The following is an 18,175-nucleotide window of genomic DNA, read 5'->3' on the forward strand; positions in this document are numbered from 1 at the left end:
CTGAGTGGCCTTCGGGCCTTGATAAGTGGTGACCCCCATGTAAAAAAAAACACACACACTTATATATATTGAAGAGTTCAGCTCAAATATTTGGGTCTTTTTATTACGACCTCCCCCCCCCCAAGTATTCCTTGGTCGTTGAGTTCCATGGCGACCAGCAGAAAAAATAATGGTCGCTTCTTCTGAAAAAAAGTTTTACTCTTTATGAATATTAAAAGAAAAAAGTTACTAAACATTTATTAATAATTTCTCACTTTTACAAACATTGGTTTTTTTTTTTATTTCTTTTTAAATGAGATCGACTTCTTTTTTTAAATAGTATTTGCGGATGGGTATGCTGACAACAAATATCAGTTAAATTTTGCAAACCCAAAGTTTATTACAAAAACAATTTGTTTTCCCACTATTCAACAATATGTTGTTCATCCGCGCATGTAAATTAAAAATATTTGTAAAAGTTAGAAATTATCAGTAAATGGTTCAGTTATTTTTTATTTTATTTATTTTTTATTTATTTTACATTAGATCCACCTCCACAAATGTTAAGAACGGCTTTCAGAATAAACACCCTCATCCTTTCCATGTTAACAACAGATTTTGGAATAAACCCCATGGGGGGGGGGTGAAAAGATATTTGCAAAATTTAACTGATATTTCTTGTCAGCAAATACTATTTTAAAAAAAAGTTGATAATAAAAGTCATTTAAAAACAAATGTTTGTAAAAGTGAGAAATTATTAATAAATGTTTAGTAACTTTTTTCTTTTAATATTCATAAAGAGTAAAACTTTTTTTCAAAATAAATAAATGTTTGTAAATGTGACAAATAATCATTTAGTTACTACGGCAACGTCAGTAAATAAAAAATGTTACGTGCGGAGGGGGGGGGGACTAAGGGAGCGACCATTAAATTTTTCTGCTTGTCGCCATCGAACTCAATGCTCAAGGAGTACAAAAAATATGGAAAATTTCTTCTTTCCCCTCCACATGTCTATCTTCCATGACCTTAGAAAGATCTTTAAGTTGTAAGCGAGTGCCTACTGTCAATAATTTTGTGTATGTCTCAACAGATCTTCCTACTTTAGTGGTTCTGTGTGTAGCATCCTACAATTCATCATTTTTTCTTCTGTAGCAATGTCCGATATATCGTGTTCTTCTTTCTCTTATTACTGAAGAGATTCTGGGCAACTGACGATACAGAAGGTAGATTTCCATAAAACTTTCAGTCGGCTAAAAGTTATAGTCACATCTATCATTTGAAATAAGGAATTTTTTCCCCAAAATATAATGGATATTGTCACAGACATAACAAGTAAGACATTTATACTTAATACAATTGAATCATTCCTCACATTGTAATAGCCTTCTAAATTACTACATACCTATCCCACACAATGCTTCAAGCAAACTACATATCAGTTTTGAAAGTTATATGTTTTATGTTGTTTTTGTTAAATCTTAATAAATGAGGAATTATTTCGAATTAAAATCCATTTAATATTACGCATGAAAATGTGAGAAAAACACGCTTGAAATGTATCAACATTTTATGTATAAGCCCAATCAACAACAGAAGGCAACTGAATTTGACTTGATGTCATGTGATTTCATTTCAACACATTTTAATTTTCTCATGTTACATGCGCAATAATAACTGGATTTTAATTAATTTATTAATATTTAACAAAAGCAACATAAAACCATGTTTCATACAAATTACAGAATTTTTTCTCCATCCATGATCTTTAACGCTACTTTTTTTTCTTTTTTCAGGTGTTTTACAAAAATTAATTTAAATGAAACAAAGAATGAAAACTGTGTAAGTAAATCTTTTTCATCTAAGGAAACAGGGAGCAAGAGGGAATACCAAAGGCAAGCGGTCCGAGGAAAAAAGCTATTAGAGTAGAAAGTTTTCTGGCATCTACAGTAAAGGGGTGGGATTTTGCTGCTTGGAATTTCACAAAATTTAAGCATTTCTACGCCCATAACTTCAGTTTTGTTATCAAATATTTATTTTCACACACTTTACCACGGCAATAAATACCTTTCACTGTTTTCTTTGTTTATTTTTTGGTGTCTTATTTTGTGAACTGATTTAAATCTTATGATTAATTTATCCGGGGGGGGGGCGCTTTCCATGTGTCTATCTAATATATGAAGTTATCTTGTGGATTTTCAGAGATAGCATCGATAGCAAGTAATCTGATAAATTAATATTTGATTCTTAGTAGCCCATTTTTTTAAGCCTTCTTTTGTGAAAACACTGATAGCTTAATTCCACAAAAGAATTTTCTAAACCCATAATTTCAGTTATGTAATCTTTATTTTTACACATCTTTACTTTTTTATATATTTTTAGGTTATGGAGTTGGAATATATATGGTTTTACTCTGACTCCAAGGATTGCAAAAATTCGGCGCTTATGTCAACAGAAACTCAAATCTAAGGGAGATAACCAGCATAAATATAGCCAAAAATAAGCATATTTTTCAAGGTATAATTTGAAATGCAAAACAAAAAAAATCAGTGGAACAATGAAAGAATTTTAAATGAAAAAATGATTATGCAAATACTGTAGCCGAGTCCCGGAAATTGCCAAAACAGTTTACGAAAACGAAACAAGTTAACGATCTAACTATACCTGAGTGAGGTTAAACCCGGCAATTTCCAAAGCAGTTTTCAAAAATCAAGTTAATTAACGAACTTAAATATAACAATGTTAAGTAACAAAATAAACTTATTGCTTAACATACACAAAAATAAACTTATTAATTAATGTATTACACAAAATAAACTTATTAATTAATGTATTACACAAAAATAAACTTATTAACGTACACAAAAATAAACTTATTAATTAACGTACACAAAAATAAATTTATTAATTAACGTACACAAAACAAAATTAAACAACCTGTTACAATGAAATGATGTTAATTAATCAACAAAAATTAAATAAACTTGTTAATTAATGAAAATAAAAAATCATCTGAAAAGTCATCTCGTGGACTTTCTTTGGGGGGAAAAAGGAGAAGTATCTGATATGATTTTTTTATTTTTGTTGATTAATTCACATCATTTCATTGTAAGAGGTTGTTTACCTTTGTTTTGTGTATATTAATTAATAAGCGTGCCAAATTATACCTTTTGAGTTTCTGTTGACATATGCACCAAAAATTGTCTCTGCCCCCTAGAATTCCAAAGTATATTCGACTGATTCCTTATTTTAAAGACTTTCAATCAAGAATTTGCACAGACTTGAAAAGTTCTTGGATTTTGACTTTTGCCTTAAAAAGGCCTAATTTCTATTATTATTATTATCTTCAAAATCCTTGAAAATCTCGAAGACGTTTTCAAATTAAAAATATCTTGAAAATCATATTCATCTTTAAAGAGTCCTGTTCGAGCAAGGAAAGTTTGTTTTAGCGGAAAGGGTCGTTTTTATTTCGCACTTTTTTTTTTTTTTTTTTTTTTTTTTTTTTTGTCTCTTATTTATAATTTTGAGGGAAAGGGGTAGTAGTGGTCATGCTAAATAAAAATGACTAAAACAAAAAAAAACTTTCCTTGTTTAGTCGGGACTCTTCAAGAGTAAATACATATAGTAAGTATATATATATATATATCTCAAAATAACGAAGATTAAAATATGAAATAAAATGCCAAGCTAAAAGCTAAGTGGTTGACTGTAGTCTAGGGCAACCCAAAAATTCCTTTTCTGTTTAACTGCTACATCGAAATGTAGGGGAGAGCACCATAATATTGTAGTAATATTATTGTTATACCATGTTATTGACATTGTAATAATATTATTGTTATACCATGTTATTGACATTGTAATAATATTATTGTTATACCATGTTATTGACATTGTAATAATATTATTGTTATACCATGTTATTGACATTGTAATAATATTATTGTTATACCATGTTATTGACATTGTAATAATATTATTGTTATACCATGTTATTGACATTGTAATAATATTATTGTTATACCATGTTAATGAGACTAATAATATACGTTACTATAGTTTATTTGTTATTGCCTGGATAGTTTCTAATATCGAAAGTTATCAGTTATGATTGGATAATCTGAATCAAGCATATCAGGAGAATAACTTGCATTTAATTGAAGTGTATAAAAAGAGTTGATTGCCTTACAATTAGCATTTTATTTTTTTATTTTTTTTTTATTTTTTTTTTTTTTCTGTACAAATTTTTAAACTGTGGAGACAAATTAAAGTTAAAACTAAAACTACTTCACTGCATCTAAAGAAACAGAGAGCAGGTGGAGGTAGGTATTTTTGTGGGAATGCCAAGTGTTTTAGTGAAAGCAGAGAGTTGTTCTTTTCAACTGCAAAAATAATTGTGGTGCTAAATGTATACTTTGTCCATTGTCCATTTAGTCCATAATCAAAATTCATGCTTCAGAAATTGATGAGACAATCTTTTTACTTGTAGATTAAAGTAAAGCAAATCCCTAAACTTGTGATGAGAAACTTGGAATCAAATAAAGGAGAAGAAAATGAAAATAAAACAATAATGAAGTAAGTTCTTCTTTTCATTTGAGTCCTCACTGAATAAGTCCCCAGTTATCAAGGCCTAAGGCCACTTGAGGTTAAGAATTAAATAGTTTTAGTTTGATGATGATTAGCGTGAAGAGAAGATCAGAAATAGTGGGTGTGCAAATTAATTAAGATTGAATTTTTAAGAGGACGGCTTATCAAGTATTTGTTTATACGAGACTTGAAGATGACCATTCTGTAGTCGGTTAGGAAGAGGTCTCATTATATCCTTTTCCACAGTTAGGATGCCCTCATTAAGAGATTTAGTTCAAAGAAGTTTTGTTTGGTTTTTAATCAAGAAAGACAGGAAAATTCTATGCTGTGGGTTTTCTACTTTTTATTAGAATTGAATTTTTTTTTCATTAAATCTAGACAAAGTGAAAATTAAATCACTGTTCTCGTATGGATGTGAGTTTAAATTTGATTTTTTATTTTTTTTATTTATTTTTTATTTATTTATTTATTTATTTTTTAAATAAAAAAAAATAAAAATTATATTTCTGTAAACGGTTTATTTCCTGTTTGATTGGATTTTACTTTTCATTCTTCCACTCCTGATTTTTGTTTTTCATTAAAGAATTACGTCCTGCCTGCCCTCAGTATCTTTCTCTTAGTTTTGGTTTGCTTTTCTATCCAGATTGATAAAGGGCTCTTTTAAAGATTCTGTTTAGTCTCTGTGAACCCCAGATGGAAACATCTGATTTAGAATTTCAATCACCACCTTTGAATTTTAAAGGTGAAACTTAATTTAGGGTCTTGACTCAATTTTCCGTATTCTAGACACAGTATTTGAGTTAATGCAGATTATGTTTTTGTTCTTATTTGTTGTCAACAAATTTCCAGAATAATAAAAAAGGATACAGTGATAAAAATCTTAATGCCATTAAACAACTATTTTGATAATGTTTTTTTTTTTTTACCCCCTTCTGCAGTTCTTTTAAAAGTTCATTATCCTTAGCCTAACGCTCTATGAGGAATATCGTCATGAAATTTGGAAACCAATCAGGAAATAGCATTAGTCTCACTTATTATTGAAGTACAAAATAAACTGGTCTATTCCTTTTTTGTTTTAAAAATAAGACATCAACATGATGACTATCAGACACTTGTTTTTGCATATTTTTCGTACATCAACTTTATCAATCAATCTTTTTATGCATGAAAATTATAATTCTAGTTCCATTCTACATCCAATTTAATCAGCAAACTTGCATTACATCTAAAAATGAAACTAATGCATTTAATTATTATTATTATTATTATTATTATTATTATTATTATTCACTAGGAAATTTCACACAAGCTATCATCAAAGAATTCATTTTGAAAACAAATCATAAGACTATTTCTTACAGCATCTGCATGATGTCATTTCTTGCTCACACCATTAGAGCAAGTACTCTCACATCATAATATAGTAATTTCTATCTGAAATAGCCAACGTTGTGCCGTAAATATTTACCTAAAAATCAAGTAAAAACTCATTATCGAAATCCACCTCTAACAATTTATGTAGAGTTTTGGAAATAAAATAATTATTGATTGGAACCATTTGCAAAAGTTAACGCACGAAAAAATAGTCTACCTGTGTTATAAAATGGGGCCCTATGATGACAAGCGAGCAGAAATTAGCTAGTAGATATATTTGATTCCAATATATTTCTAAAATAAATTATTAACTAATGGGCTGCTAAGGGCAGATAGCTGGTGATGACAGACAAGAATTATATAAGGTAGTCCCAAGATATTGCAACATGGCTCAATCCAACCACAATGTTCCAGTGTTGAATCCAGAAATAAAGTCGATTTAAGCTACGAGAAAGTGTCTTGCATTCCATTGATATGCTATCTGCTTTCGGAAAGATGTCTATTCCAGCGTTGATAATCAGATATGCACCATTGCAAGAATCAGCAACATAAATTTAAAAAAAAAAAAAAAAAAAAAAAAACAGGCTAAAACGATGTCCATTTATTTGTGTCATGCACGCCTGAAGTTTTATTTCTGTCACCGCTTGTGTATTTGGACTGGAGTTAGTAATCCATTAAAAGACTAGTTAAACATTCTGTCATTTTAATTTGGAATGTTTAACTGTTAGTCTCTTGCTTCTTGATTGCTCACACATAAGAACATAACATATGATCAAAAAAAAGAATCATACATGCATTATAAAAACATATAAAAACACACATTGAGATGCAGTATATAAAACCAGTGAATAAACACGAATGTGTGGATACATTTGACAGCAAAGTCATACAGTTAACGTTTGCATGAGTGTCACTGATTGTTGTATAATACTTGAAATATATATTTTCAGTCGATTGAGAAAACCACCCATCATTTTCCTGTGTATGTGACCCCCACCCATTCACCCACATTAAAGATATTTTTTTGTACATTAGGTCATCATTCTTTTTAGCACAGCCAAAATAAAACCATATCACACATGTATTCTAAATTTTTATTATAATAAACTGTATTCCGTTTTCAAGTTTTCTCTTTGATGGCAGAATCGTTTTGATAAAATGAATAAAATGTCATTAGTTTTATTTTCAACAATAAACGAACTTGAAATAATTGACAACTAATTTTGTTTTACTTTTCAGATTTTTGCCAAACTTTTATTTTAATGAAAAATCAACGCATGAAAAATTTGTAAGTGAGTCTTTTTCTTTTCTTTTTTTTAATTCCACAAAATTAAAACATTAAAAAAAACCTCATAACTTTGTCGATTTCTATTTTTATGCATTTCTGTCATATCAATGTTTTTAATTGCTTGGTTTGGCAGAGAGATCTTAATTTTTGCTATTATGTATTGAAATGAGAAACATGAATTGTTTTTTTGTTTTGAATTTGTTTATATTTCTACCTCTGACAAAGTTTAGCATTTTGGTGATATCAGATATGGTGTCATGCGTAAACTTGTTCCTTTCAACTGCAAACATAATTGTGGTACTGAATTTACACTTTGTCCATTCCATCAATAATCAAACTTCATGTTTCAAAAATTGAAGATTTTTTAATTTTCCTTGCAGATTAAAGCAGAGCAAATTCCCAACTGTGTGATAAAAGACAAGGAATTCAATAACAGAAAAGAAAAAGAAAATAATCCAAACATAACGTAAGTTCTTTTAATTCTAATTATTTTTCACAGATACATAATTTCGTAATTAGAATTCTCATTAAGTGATTATTTTTGTTTGGAATTTAGTTGATAAGAAAAAGTTTTACTGCAGGATACTTTTGTTATGACATCTTTAATATCTTAAATTATGTCAGCCGAATTTTGGAATTTCAGCCTTGGATACATCAATATTTGATTCAACCTAGCATGTTGGTCTTCTTCTTTCAAAGTTTATTTACAAGACTAAAATCCCTTTTGCTTCAGTTTGTCTAAAAAAAAAATAAATAAACCTTGTTACAATGGCAACAGTTTTACATAATGACTTGAATGAAAAAGTTACAATCCAATTGTCTAATATCTAAATTAGTGTAAATTGTGTACAAAAAAAATGTAATACACTTGAATTTTCACAAGTAGTTTATACGATAAAATTAAATATTTAATAACCTATTTTTGAGTTATCAGTTTTTTTTTTTGTTTTTTTTTTACACAGTGATCACCACTTATCAAGGCCCGGAAGCCACTCAGGGATAAGGGTTATTGCAAGTACATCACGTTAGTGAGGAGATTTTATGAAGTGTTTAATTAGGGGGGCGGTTCATTAGGAATTTGTTAACATTAGACTTGAAGACATCCAAGTTGTAGTCCGGAGGGAAGCAGGCAGACGGAACAGAGTTCCACAGGCGTGCAGTTCTAAGAAAGAAGCTTTGCTCATGAAATCCGCGTTTTGATTTAGGCACAGATATAGAGTGGGGGAAATTTTTCACAGTGGATTCAGCTAGACGGGTGATTTTCGTGAAAGTTTGGCGAGGGGGGACCAGGGATTGGAGTTCAGACGAGCACCTGCCATGAAAATAACGATAAAACAAGGATAGGCTCGCAACGTCTCTTCTGTGGGAGAGGGGTTGCAGGGTAGAGAAAAGGGCATCCCCCACTAAACCACGAAGTCTATTTTGTACTCTGTCAAGGCATGATAGGCTGTTTTTGGCAGCTCCTGCCCAGATATGGCAACAGTATTCCATCCTTGGCCGTACTTGGCTTTTATATAGATAGAGAATTGCATCAGTAGTGAGATATCTTCTGGAGCGGTAGAAGGATCCCACCATCTTTCCAGCGACCTTGGCAACAGACTTGATGTACGTGTTCCATTTCAGATCAGGAGTAAAGGTCAAACCCAGAAGCTTGTCAAAACACGAGGCCTCACCCAGACGAGAGCCATCCATCACAATTGATGCCAGCTGGGGATCAGAGCGTTGATGATGTAAGGATAGGAGTTTGGTTTTAGATGCATTAAAGGTAACTAGCCACATCTTCCCCCACTGAACCACGCGCTCGAGATCAGAGGAGAGAGAATCCGAGAGAACTTTGTCATTTACAGCCTTTGATGTGTTGCCGTAGATGGTCGTGTCATCAGCATAGATGTCAACGAATGATTTAAGTATGTGTTTAGGGAGGTCATTGATGTAGATCAGGAAGAGAGTTGGGCCGAGGATTGACCCCTGAGAGACTCCAGCATTTATATTGCAGGCCTCCGATTTTTGTCCATCTACCACTACTCTTATGAGCCTATCGGAGAGAAATGATTTAATGATTGAGAAAACATTTCCAGTTATACCGTAGCTGGAAATCTTGTGAAGTAGACCCTTATGCCATACTTTGTCAAAGGCCTTTGATATGTCATGAGCAATTGCCCTAGAAAGGAAGCCTTTGTCAAGAGATTCACTAATCCTGTGGGATATAACCGTCAGCACATCTGCAGTAGATCTTGCAGAGCGGAAACCATATTGTGTGTCACTAAGAAGGTTGTTTCTGCTGAGGTGGTTGACTATTTCTCTATTTAATATTGATTCCAGTAACTTACTCATAACACAGAGAAGACTTATTGGTCTGTATTGAGAGGGAGATGACTTATCACCTGAATTCTTAAATACAGGGCAAACTGATGAGGTCTTCCAGGGGGTCGGAAAGCACTTCTCCTTAAGGCAGCGCTTAAATAGTTTCGTAAGTATGGGAGCAAGTTCTGGTTGAAGCTTTTTTAACACTATAATTGAGATGCCATCAGGGCCAGTTGCTTTACTGGAATCTAGGTTTTTTATTAGCTTGGCGACCTCATGCACGGATATTTGTATATTACCTAGCTTGTTCTGTGTTATAGGAGGAAATATGGGGAGTTGATGGCCTTCGTCGCATAGGGTAGAATTAGCTGCAAAGTTCTTTGCAAATAGTTTGGCCTTGTCTGACGCTGACGAGATAACCTCTGGTCCATTGATAATGGTTGGGATAGAACGCACACTTCTGTTCAGGATCCTATTTGTTATTTGCCAAAACTGGTGGGAACCAAGCCGCTGATCAGCTACCTTGGATTTAACAGACTGGGCATATAGCTCTCTTGCATTTTTTATTACTCTTTTACAGTGGTTGCTGGCAGTCCTGAAAGCAGCTTTAGTCTCAGTGCATCTATTACGTTGGTTTACGTGGTTTAGTTTAAACAAAAAGATTGCAGGAATGCGATGCTATGGCATTAATAACAAATTAGTCATGAGATATTTTAACATCTAATTTATTATGTACTGTCTTGCTGGTCATTTTAATTTTTATTTGTTTCAGCTTTTAAAAAATTAAACAGAAAAAAGAAATTCAATTTTTTCTATAAGGGAAACAACTCTTTTTATATTCTTTAATTAAAAGTAAGAATTATTCCCCTTGCTGATTGCATATTAGTAGTAATACCAAACGACATACCGTTTAGCGCTGGACAATGTACATTATGTTACTTAATCCGACCCGTCATAGTTTTTAAATCAGTAATTAATATTCTCCTACGTCAATCAATACAAAACTTGACTGGATTCAAAATAAAATTTTCTTTAAAATGGTGTTTTAATATTTTTCTTGTGATTTGAATATTCCAAGAAATTGCAATTAAATTCCATCTATTAGCAATGAACCTCACCATCATGGCATATCTGCGAACAGTAGATGACTTTTCAAATGCGCGCATTTTAGGTCTATTTATATAAATACATGACACGGAAGTTCTTCTCGTCGATGACGTTTCATATTTTTAAAACAATAAGAGAAAAGAATTGTCTTTATCATCGAATTCAGACAAAACAGCTGTGACTTTCCAGTCAAAAGTGAGAACATCTTGAAGTTGAGGCTTTCTAGTACAAAAATAAATCAAGATAAAAACTTCATTCAAACGGTATGTAATAACCAATCGATTTATTTCTTTTCTTATAAAATTTGAAAAGAATTGGTTAAGAACATTTTACATGCGCATCGATAGAAATGATAGTGGGCGTCAATATTTTTTTTTTTTTTTTGAGTGTTGTACATCACGAGCGACATAAATTCATAAAACGTTTGTTTACAAAGTGGTTTACAGCAATGAGGTATACATTTTTATTTTCATTTTTAATTATTTGATTTTGAATTTAGAAAATATCAGTTTTAGATTTTAAAAAGAAAAAGAATATTTTTGGTAATGTTCTGTTTTAGTGTCAGAAAATTTTTTTTTTTTTTTTCAAAAATATTCAATTCAAACAAAAAATTGAATAGAAGAAAGTTTGGTGTTATGTTACTCTGCTTTTTTTTTTTTCTTCTTTTTTTTTTTAAAGTATTTTCAAGTTAAATTCAAATAATTGTAATCTGTACAAAATTTCCTTTCATTTGATATGCTACAAGCCTTATTTTGTTAATAATTTCTTTGAATCATGTAATGGATTTCCCGGTTGCCATCTTAAATTTTCCACGGTGTAATGATGACAAATGATAATGTCCATCAGAATAATGCATGGTGATAAAGCCTTACATCCCATTTTTTTTAAGCTGTTTTTATGATATTTCCATTTAAAGCCGTTAAAATTAAACTTAATTATGCTAATTAGTTTAATGTACTTCAAACATAATTCTAATCTGTATAAAATTTCCTTTAATTTGATATGCTACAAGTCATATTTTGTTAATAATTTCTTTGAATCGTGTCGTGGTGGCCATTTTGGATTTCCCAGTCGCCATCTTGGATTTTTCATGATGTAATAAAGACAAATGATAATGTCCATCAGAATAATGCTTCATATGACGATACAACCTTATTTACCATTTTTCTTAGCTGTTTTTATGATGTTTCTACTTAAAGCTGTCAAAATGAAACTGATATATGCTATTTTGTTTCTGAATTTTTGAGATGAGGATTGGTTATCCATATTATTTGGATTCATCGGACTACTGTTCTCATCTTGAGTGTTATTTTCACAATGTTTTGGTCAATGTAACTTCCAACCTTTTTCAAGTTGTATCTTGTCGAATTCAAACCGTGGCGCAGTGGTTAGAGTACTTGGAAAAATCAACTGTAAAAAGGGATATTCTCTTAAAGGTTGAAGGTTCAGTCCTCACTGGGCAATCCAAAAATATAATTGCGAATTACTTAGGACCTCTATCCAGCCATGGCTGACAGAACAAGAGCATGCTACTCCCATGAAGTAAATAAAAGGTTCCACTCGAAATTCAATCCAGATTCCTGAGTTTGACAGAAACATTCCTGAATTTGACAAGATACACCTGAAGTAAGTCAGAGGTTATATCAACTGAAATGTTGTGAAAATCACACTCAAGATGAGAACAAGAGTCCAATGAATCCAAATATGATATATGCTAATTAGTCGATAACTTACCAAGTGAGATGATCGTAAACACAGCCATCTGGACCTTCATGTTATGATATGTTCAAAATTTTGTCATAATATCTTAAAAAGATCTGAAGACACAATTTTTTAAAGATGAGTTAATCTGTAAATTGTGCAAATTTCCTGTCTTTTCAGTCACAAGCTTATATGCATTTGAATAGGACTGACTTAAGGCAAAATGTCCAATGAACCATGCATTTGTTGATACTTTGAATGATCATAACTCTGGGCCGATTAAAAAAAAAACTAAAGATAATATTTCTTTGCTCTTTTTAATAATGCTGGATTTGAGTTTATTTGACGGAAAGAAAAAATGGTGTGGTATTGTTAATATTAGCAGGATATGAATTTCTGCTTTTTATTATTTTTTTTACTCAGAAAAAGCAGATTTCTGTTTGAATCAGTAGCGCCTCTCAGTAATGGAAGTTCTCCGCTTTCACTTGATGTCTTTGACTTAATTTTGACTTTCCTACTTAAAACTGAATTTGTTTCACATTTCTGTGCAATGTTGGTTATTTTCCTGTTCACTAATTATCATCTTGTATTATTATCATCAATGCCACTGTTTATTGCAATTCAGTTTGATTTTATCAATTAATTTCAATAATTGTTTCTTTTCTTTTTCTCTTCTCCAGCTTCCCGTGTACATTTTGCCGGAAAAATGGAGAACAAAAATGTATATACTTGTCTCACAGCTTGAAAAATGAGAAAGGCCTTGTGACGTGTCCGATTCTTCAGAAATACGTTTGTCCAAAGTGTCAAGCCACAGGACCATATGCACACACACTTCTCTACTGTCCCCAAAATGATAACTATGAATCACCAGCTGTTGTTCATTTGACCCCCAAAATGAGTTCAGGAGTCAAAAGACGCAATTTTAGACACAGTTGACTCAGAAAATGTATAATTTTTGCAATTCTTATTTTTATGAAGTAAATTTTTATTGATATAAAAACAAACTTTATACTGTTTTAAATTATTTAATAATCTGTTTTTTTTTGTTTTTTTTTTTGTTTTTTTTTGCAGCTTCTGATGGGGGGGGGCATTTTGTGCTAAATTAATACTAATAAAAGTAACTAGGGTGAAGCTTGCCATTCATATGCCACTGTTAAGCACTAGGTTTGCTCAATTCAAATTTATGACTGCCCTTCACTATTGAAAAAAAAAATATCTTGAAAATGCTGGGGAGAGTAATGGCGATTGCCATAAATATAATTTCCCTCTCTCTAAAAGATACTTTCCTTGCATGAATGGGTCTCTCCAATGATGAATCCCCACCCCAAAAAATCAATTGCGATAATTTAAAATTAGGCCGACCTGGCCTAAAAAAATAAAAATGGATAAGATGGCACCTATCTTGGTTGGAAATTAAAAACTGTAAAGAGATTTAAGATTTGAAATGAAATAAATAATGTTTAAAACTACTTGAAAACACTCCAAAATGATGCAGGTATGTTGGAAAGTAACTTTTATTGGCTTTGGTAACATTTATTTGTTGTATAGTTGATTTTTACCACTTTTTCAGATCGCTGTGGATTGTAAAACAACCCCTAAATTTTATTTTGAAAACTTGAATTTTATCTTGAGAAGACGTTGAAAATGGACATTGAAAATCTGTATGAATCCTGCACCCACCTCCCTTCATAAAATAGTCTATTAGGAGTGAACATACTGGCTCTCTCTAGATTAGGAAACTGAGAAAATCATCTTGATAACAAGTTTTAATTACTTAGAAAGAAACTTCTCCAACTCTACTTCTCTTTCTGGAATGAAGATAGACCGTAATTGTAACCAAATTCGAAAATCGAAATATTGAATTTCAATTGAAACCAATGAATTAAGTGTAGCTACTGAATGGTCATGTCACAGTAATAAAAAAATATCCAAAAATTATGATAGAAAATTAATTAATAAAACCCGTTTTCAAAGACAATTAGCAAAAATTAAGTTTTGCTAAATTAACCAAAGATTGTTTTTAGAAAAGATTTGCCCCCCCCTCTCTCTCTCTCTTTTTTTTTTTTTTTTTTTTTTTTTTTTTTTGCAAAGCTCAATTTCCACTAATTGTCTTCAAAAATTATTTTCATTAATAATTAATTTTATACCTTATACCTTATCGTTTTTCATAATTTTGGGATATGTTCATTACTGTGACATGATAATTCAGTAGATATTGATTTTACTTGAAATGTAATATTTTAATTTTCGAATTTCACTATAATAACAGAAGAACCAACAAACCTTGGTGTAGCAAATGAATCAGCGTTGCCAGATATGGGTTACTTCCCTTGAAGTACTATACCAGAAGTCGTAACTATTAATTAAGATATTTTTATTTCAGCTAACATATTTTCTAATTTCCAGAAGCGTTGACAAGGCAAATCAGTTCCTTCATTTTTATTGTTCTTCAGTATTTCTATTATGAAGTGATTCATTGAAATAAAACATGAGAAAAAGGCATTATTAAAAATATACAATAAAAATTAACAAAATTATAAAAAGATAAAAATAACATAATTAGTGTTTATTTGTACTTTTAATAACAAAATTAAAATAAAAAATTTTTTATTTTATTTGAAATTTTATAATAAGTATATGTTTATAAAAGTACAAAAATAAAATTATTAAAGTCAAAATAACAAAATTTCAAACATAAAAAAGTATCCGATACATATTTCAAAATAGTTTTAAAAGATTTTAAAGTAGTTTCAATAATTCTTGAAAAAAAAAGTGCAATCGGTGTTTTCAATAATTCTGTAAAAAAAAATAAATAAATAAAACTAATTTCAATAATTCTTAATTAAAATAAGACCAAAACAACTTTCAATGATTATTAAATAAAAGAGAAAGATTGGACAGATAAATAAAAAAAAGAGTACATACACAGGGGAGATAATATTGTGTCCGAGATGGGTATATGTGATGATACAATGCTCTATAACATGCATGAGAGACGAACAGATGTACACAAATCTGAGACAATATCTGAATCCTTAGAAAATTACCTCCAGACCGTAGTAAAATGGAGACATAAATAAATGGTAACATTTAATGCTAGTAAGACTAAGATGCTCTCTTTTAAAGATTACAAGAAGCCTCTCCAACCACCGATTTGCAAAACAAATACCACCCTACCTGAGAATTCTTCCTTCAAACTCTTTGGCTTAATATTCTCAGGAAATATTAACTGGAGCAAATATATTGAGGACATTGCGAAGGCTGTTGCAAGGAAGATGGGCTCCCTCTATCATGCTAGAAAACTACTCACACCTGAGAGTGTCCTGCACCTTTACAAGGCTAGTTTCTCCCTCTTGGATAAGGTCTAAAAAAGAATCTCCAATCTAATAGGTCCCAATTTGTTAGCAATGTTGCATCCCCGTGACTGTTTTACAAGTATTGGGTTGGTGCAAAAATGAAGTTTTATTATGTATAGGTGAACGTCAAAAAACGACATTATGAAATGTGCTCTGATGAACTTATTCCACTTGTGCCCCTCGATGTATATATCCATGACAAACCCACTTAGCAACAAAATCACACCCCTTCACTGTTGAGGTTTCTAAATACCAGAAAGCTTTCTACTCTAATAGTTTCTTCCTTTGAACAACTAGACTTTGGAATTTCCTCCCTACTACCTGCTTCCCTGACTGTACTGATGCAAAAGTTCAAATGTAATGTAAACCAACATCTTAATCTTTCCAAGACATGGTCCCAAATCGTAGCCCCTTATGTCCAAGTGGCGATATGCCTTTTTTGGAGTGAACGTGAATAATAATTTAAAAAAAAAAAAAAAGGGATCGCTGTGAGAGAAAAAAGCAAATGAGCTGATTTGTCTTGTCACTACTTCCGGTAGCACTATGCTGGAAGTTAGAGGTATGTTAGTGGATTATAACCCTTAATTCTCAGTGTGTGAAAAAAAGTGGACCAGTGAATGACTAGAGATTGAAGGAATTATTAACATTTAGTAGCAATTTCAAATGTTAATAATTTTTAAAGCTTCCACAAAATTAATTATTGTAAAAATAAATGAAACCATCCAGATTAAAAAGAAATTTGACTGACGATTAAGGAAATCTTATAGAAATTTTCACTTTTTTTATTTTTATTTTTTATTCTAAATAAGTTTTTAATTTTTTTTTTTTCAATTGAGAAAATATGTAAATTTCCTCAAGGAACCTGAGGGGTTGGCTTGAAATCTCTGTTAAATTCACCTTCCGCATCCTCGTGTTTACAAAGCCATTTGGCAGAAGTGACGTCAGACAATTTTTAGCTATAGATGACCAAAACCGTATTGAATGTATTTTTTTTTTAAGCAAATATAAAAATACAAAATTATAACCTTTATTTTAAAAATGTTTATGAGCTGTTTTTTTTTTGTTTTTTGTTTTTTAATATTTATGAACAGTTTTTTTTTTTTGTTTTTTTTTTGCAATAGTCAAATGAAATGAGATTTTTAATAGTCATCTGCCAAAATTCCTCTACCGACGTTTACCATAAATGTTTTGTTTTTTCAAATATTTTATGTTTGAAAAAAAAAAAAGAAATCTTGTTTATTACTTATTTGTTGTGTTATTTGACCAAGAGGAGTTTTTTAGTCGCGTGAAAGCGACTCTTAAGTCGGTTGGTCTATCCGTAACACTTTTGTGCTTGGCCTTTTTGGTTAAAATCAAAGGTCTGTTGTTAATAGATGCTGTTCTTAGCTTTTTAAGTTTTTCTTGGCCTTTTGGCCAAGATCAATGTGTAGTATCTATTCTGGCAGATACTGCAAGCAAAGACCATATGTGGGGGATACCTCACATATAAGACCTTCATACCATATGTGGGGGATACCTCACATATAAGACCTTCATACCAATTGTCACTATCCAGCTCCCCTACTCCCCGGGGAGTTGGTCCCCATTTCCCCTTCACTCCTCACATTAAAAATCGGCCTTGTGCCTTATTTGCTCAGTAGGGGAGCAAATAAATACCCTTTTCTTGGCCTTTTGACCAAGATCAAAGTGTAGTATCTGTTCTTACTACACGCTGTACTTATGTTTGTAACTTTGTGATATAAAGTGGGGGATCACTTTTCTGTATTAATTTAATGTAAAATGATCACCCACTTTACAAACAGTCAGTCTCAAAATCATTTTCCAGATCATTCAAGTTGTTTTTGAAGGATTCCAATTATGTTTTAAGCATTCAAGTCATCCTTAAGTTCATTAAAGTTATTCTAAGTCATTTACTTTTTATTTATTTAAGTCATTTGACATTGGGATTTGGTCAGGGTATTCCAATATTGACATTTACCTAACTTTAATTATAAAAGTTGTATTTTTATACTTTATTATTTATAAAAATTACCAACAACTGATGGAAAACAGTTCATAATATATATATATATATATATATATATATATATATATATATATATATATATATATATTTTTATTTTTTTTTTCAATCTTCACCCCAAACAAGGCAAGTGGCACTTTGAAGTAGGGGGCTAGTATCGGGGACATAAGTTGCAGGGGTATTATGACGGGAGATGAGTAGCAGAATGTCTGTTCACATTACATTTGAACTTCTGCATGTCAGTACACTTGGGAACGCAGAATCCCGGAAGGGAGTTCAATGTCTAGCAGTTCTGAGGAAGAAACTATTGATGTAGAAGACTTTCTTACACCTAGACATCTCTACAGTGAATGGGTGGGATTTAGCTGCTTGTCAGGGTATTCACGTCGAGGAAGTACAAGTGTTTGTAGTTTGTCAGAGCATTCACTATTAAAGTACTTGTAGAACAGGCAGAGGGATGCA

The 18,175-nt window shown here is 31.3% G+C and overlaps 1 protein-coding gene and 1 pseudogene across 1 annotated transcript; both read left to right on the forward strand.

The window, feature by feature from the left end:
* Positions 1-1,545: 1,545 nt before the first annotated feature.
* LOC145294254 (uncharacterized) lies at positions 1,546-13,360 on the forward strand. Its single transcript, XM_080141353.1, has 5 exons — positions 1,546-1,818; positions 4,463-4,548; positions 7,174-7,222; positions 7,603-7,688; positions 13,015-13,360. Exons 1-5 carry the CDS (start codon positions 1,702-1,704, stop codon positions 13,268-13,270), a joined length of 594 nt encoding a protein of 197 aa, XP_079997479.1. The 5' UTR covers positions 1,546-1,701; the 3' UTR covers positions 13,271-13,360.
* Positions 13,361-17,344: 3,984 nt separating this feature from the next.
* LOC145294418 (U2 spliceosomal RNA) lies at positions 17,345-17,482 on the forward strand (annotated as a pseudogene).
* The last annotated feature ends 693 nt before the right edge of the window (positions 17,483-18,175 follow it).

This window comes from Euprymna scolopes, chromosome 15, assembly GCF_053919585.1.
Source record: "Euprymna scolopes isolate OS-2025 chromosome 15, ASM5391958v1, whole genome shotgun sequence".
In the NCBI taxonomy this organism is placed as follows: domain Eukaryota; kingdom Metazoa; phylum Mollusca; class Cephalopoda; order Sepiida; family Sepiolidae; genus Euprymna; species Euprymna scolopes.

Bases quoted from the DNA above. Each gene is read 5' to 3' on its own strand.
- LOC145294254 (XM_080141353.1), top strand. From the start codon at position 1,702: ATGTTTCATACAAATTACAGAATTTTTTCTCCATCCATGATCTTTAAC. The intron at 1,819-4,462 runs GTAAGTAAATCT...TTTTACTTGTAG, and splicing joins AAACAAAGAATGAAAACTGT to ATTAAAGTAAAGCAAATCCC. The intron at 7,689-13,014 runs GTAAGTTCTTTT...TCTCTTCTCCAG, and splicing joins GAAAATAATCCAAACATAAC to CTTCCCGTGTACATTTTGCC.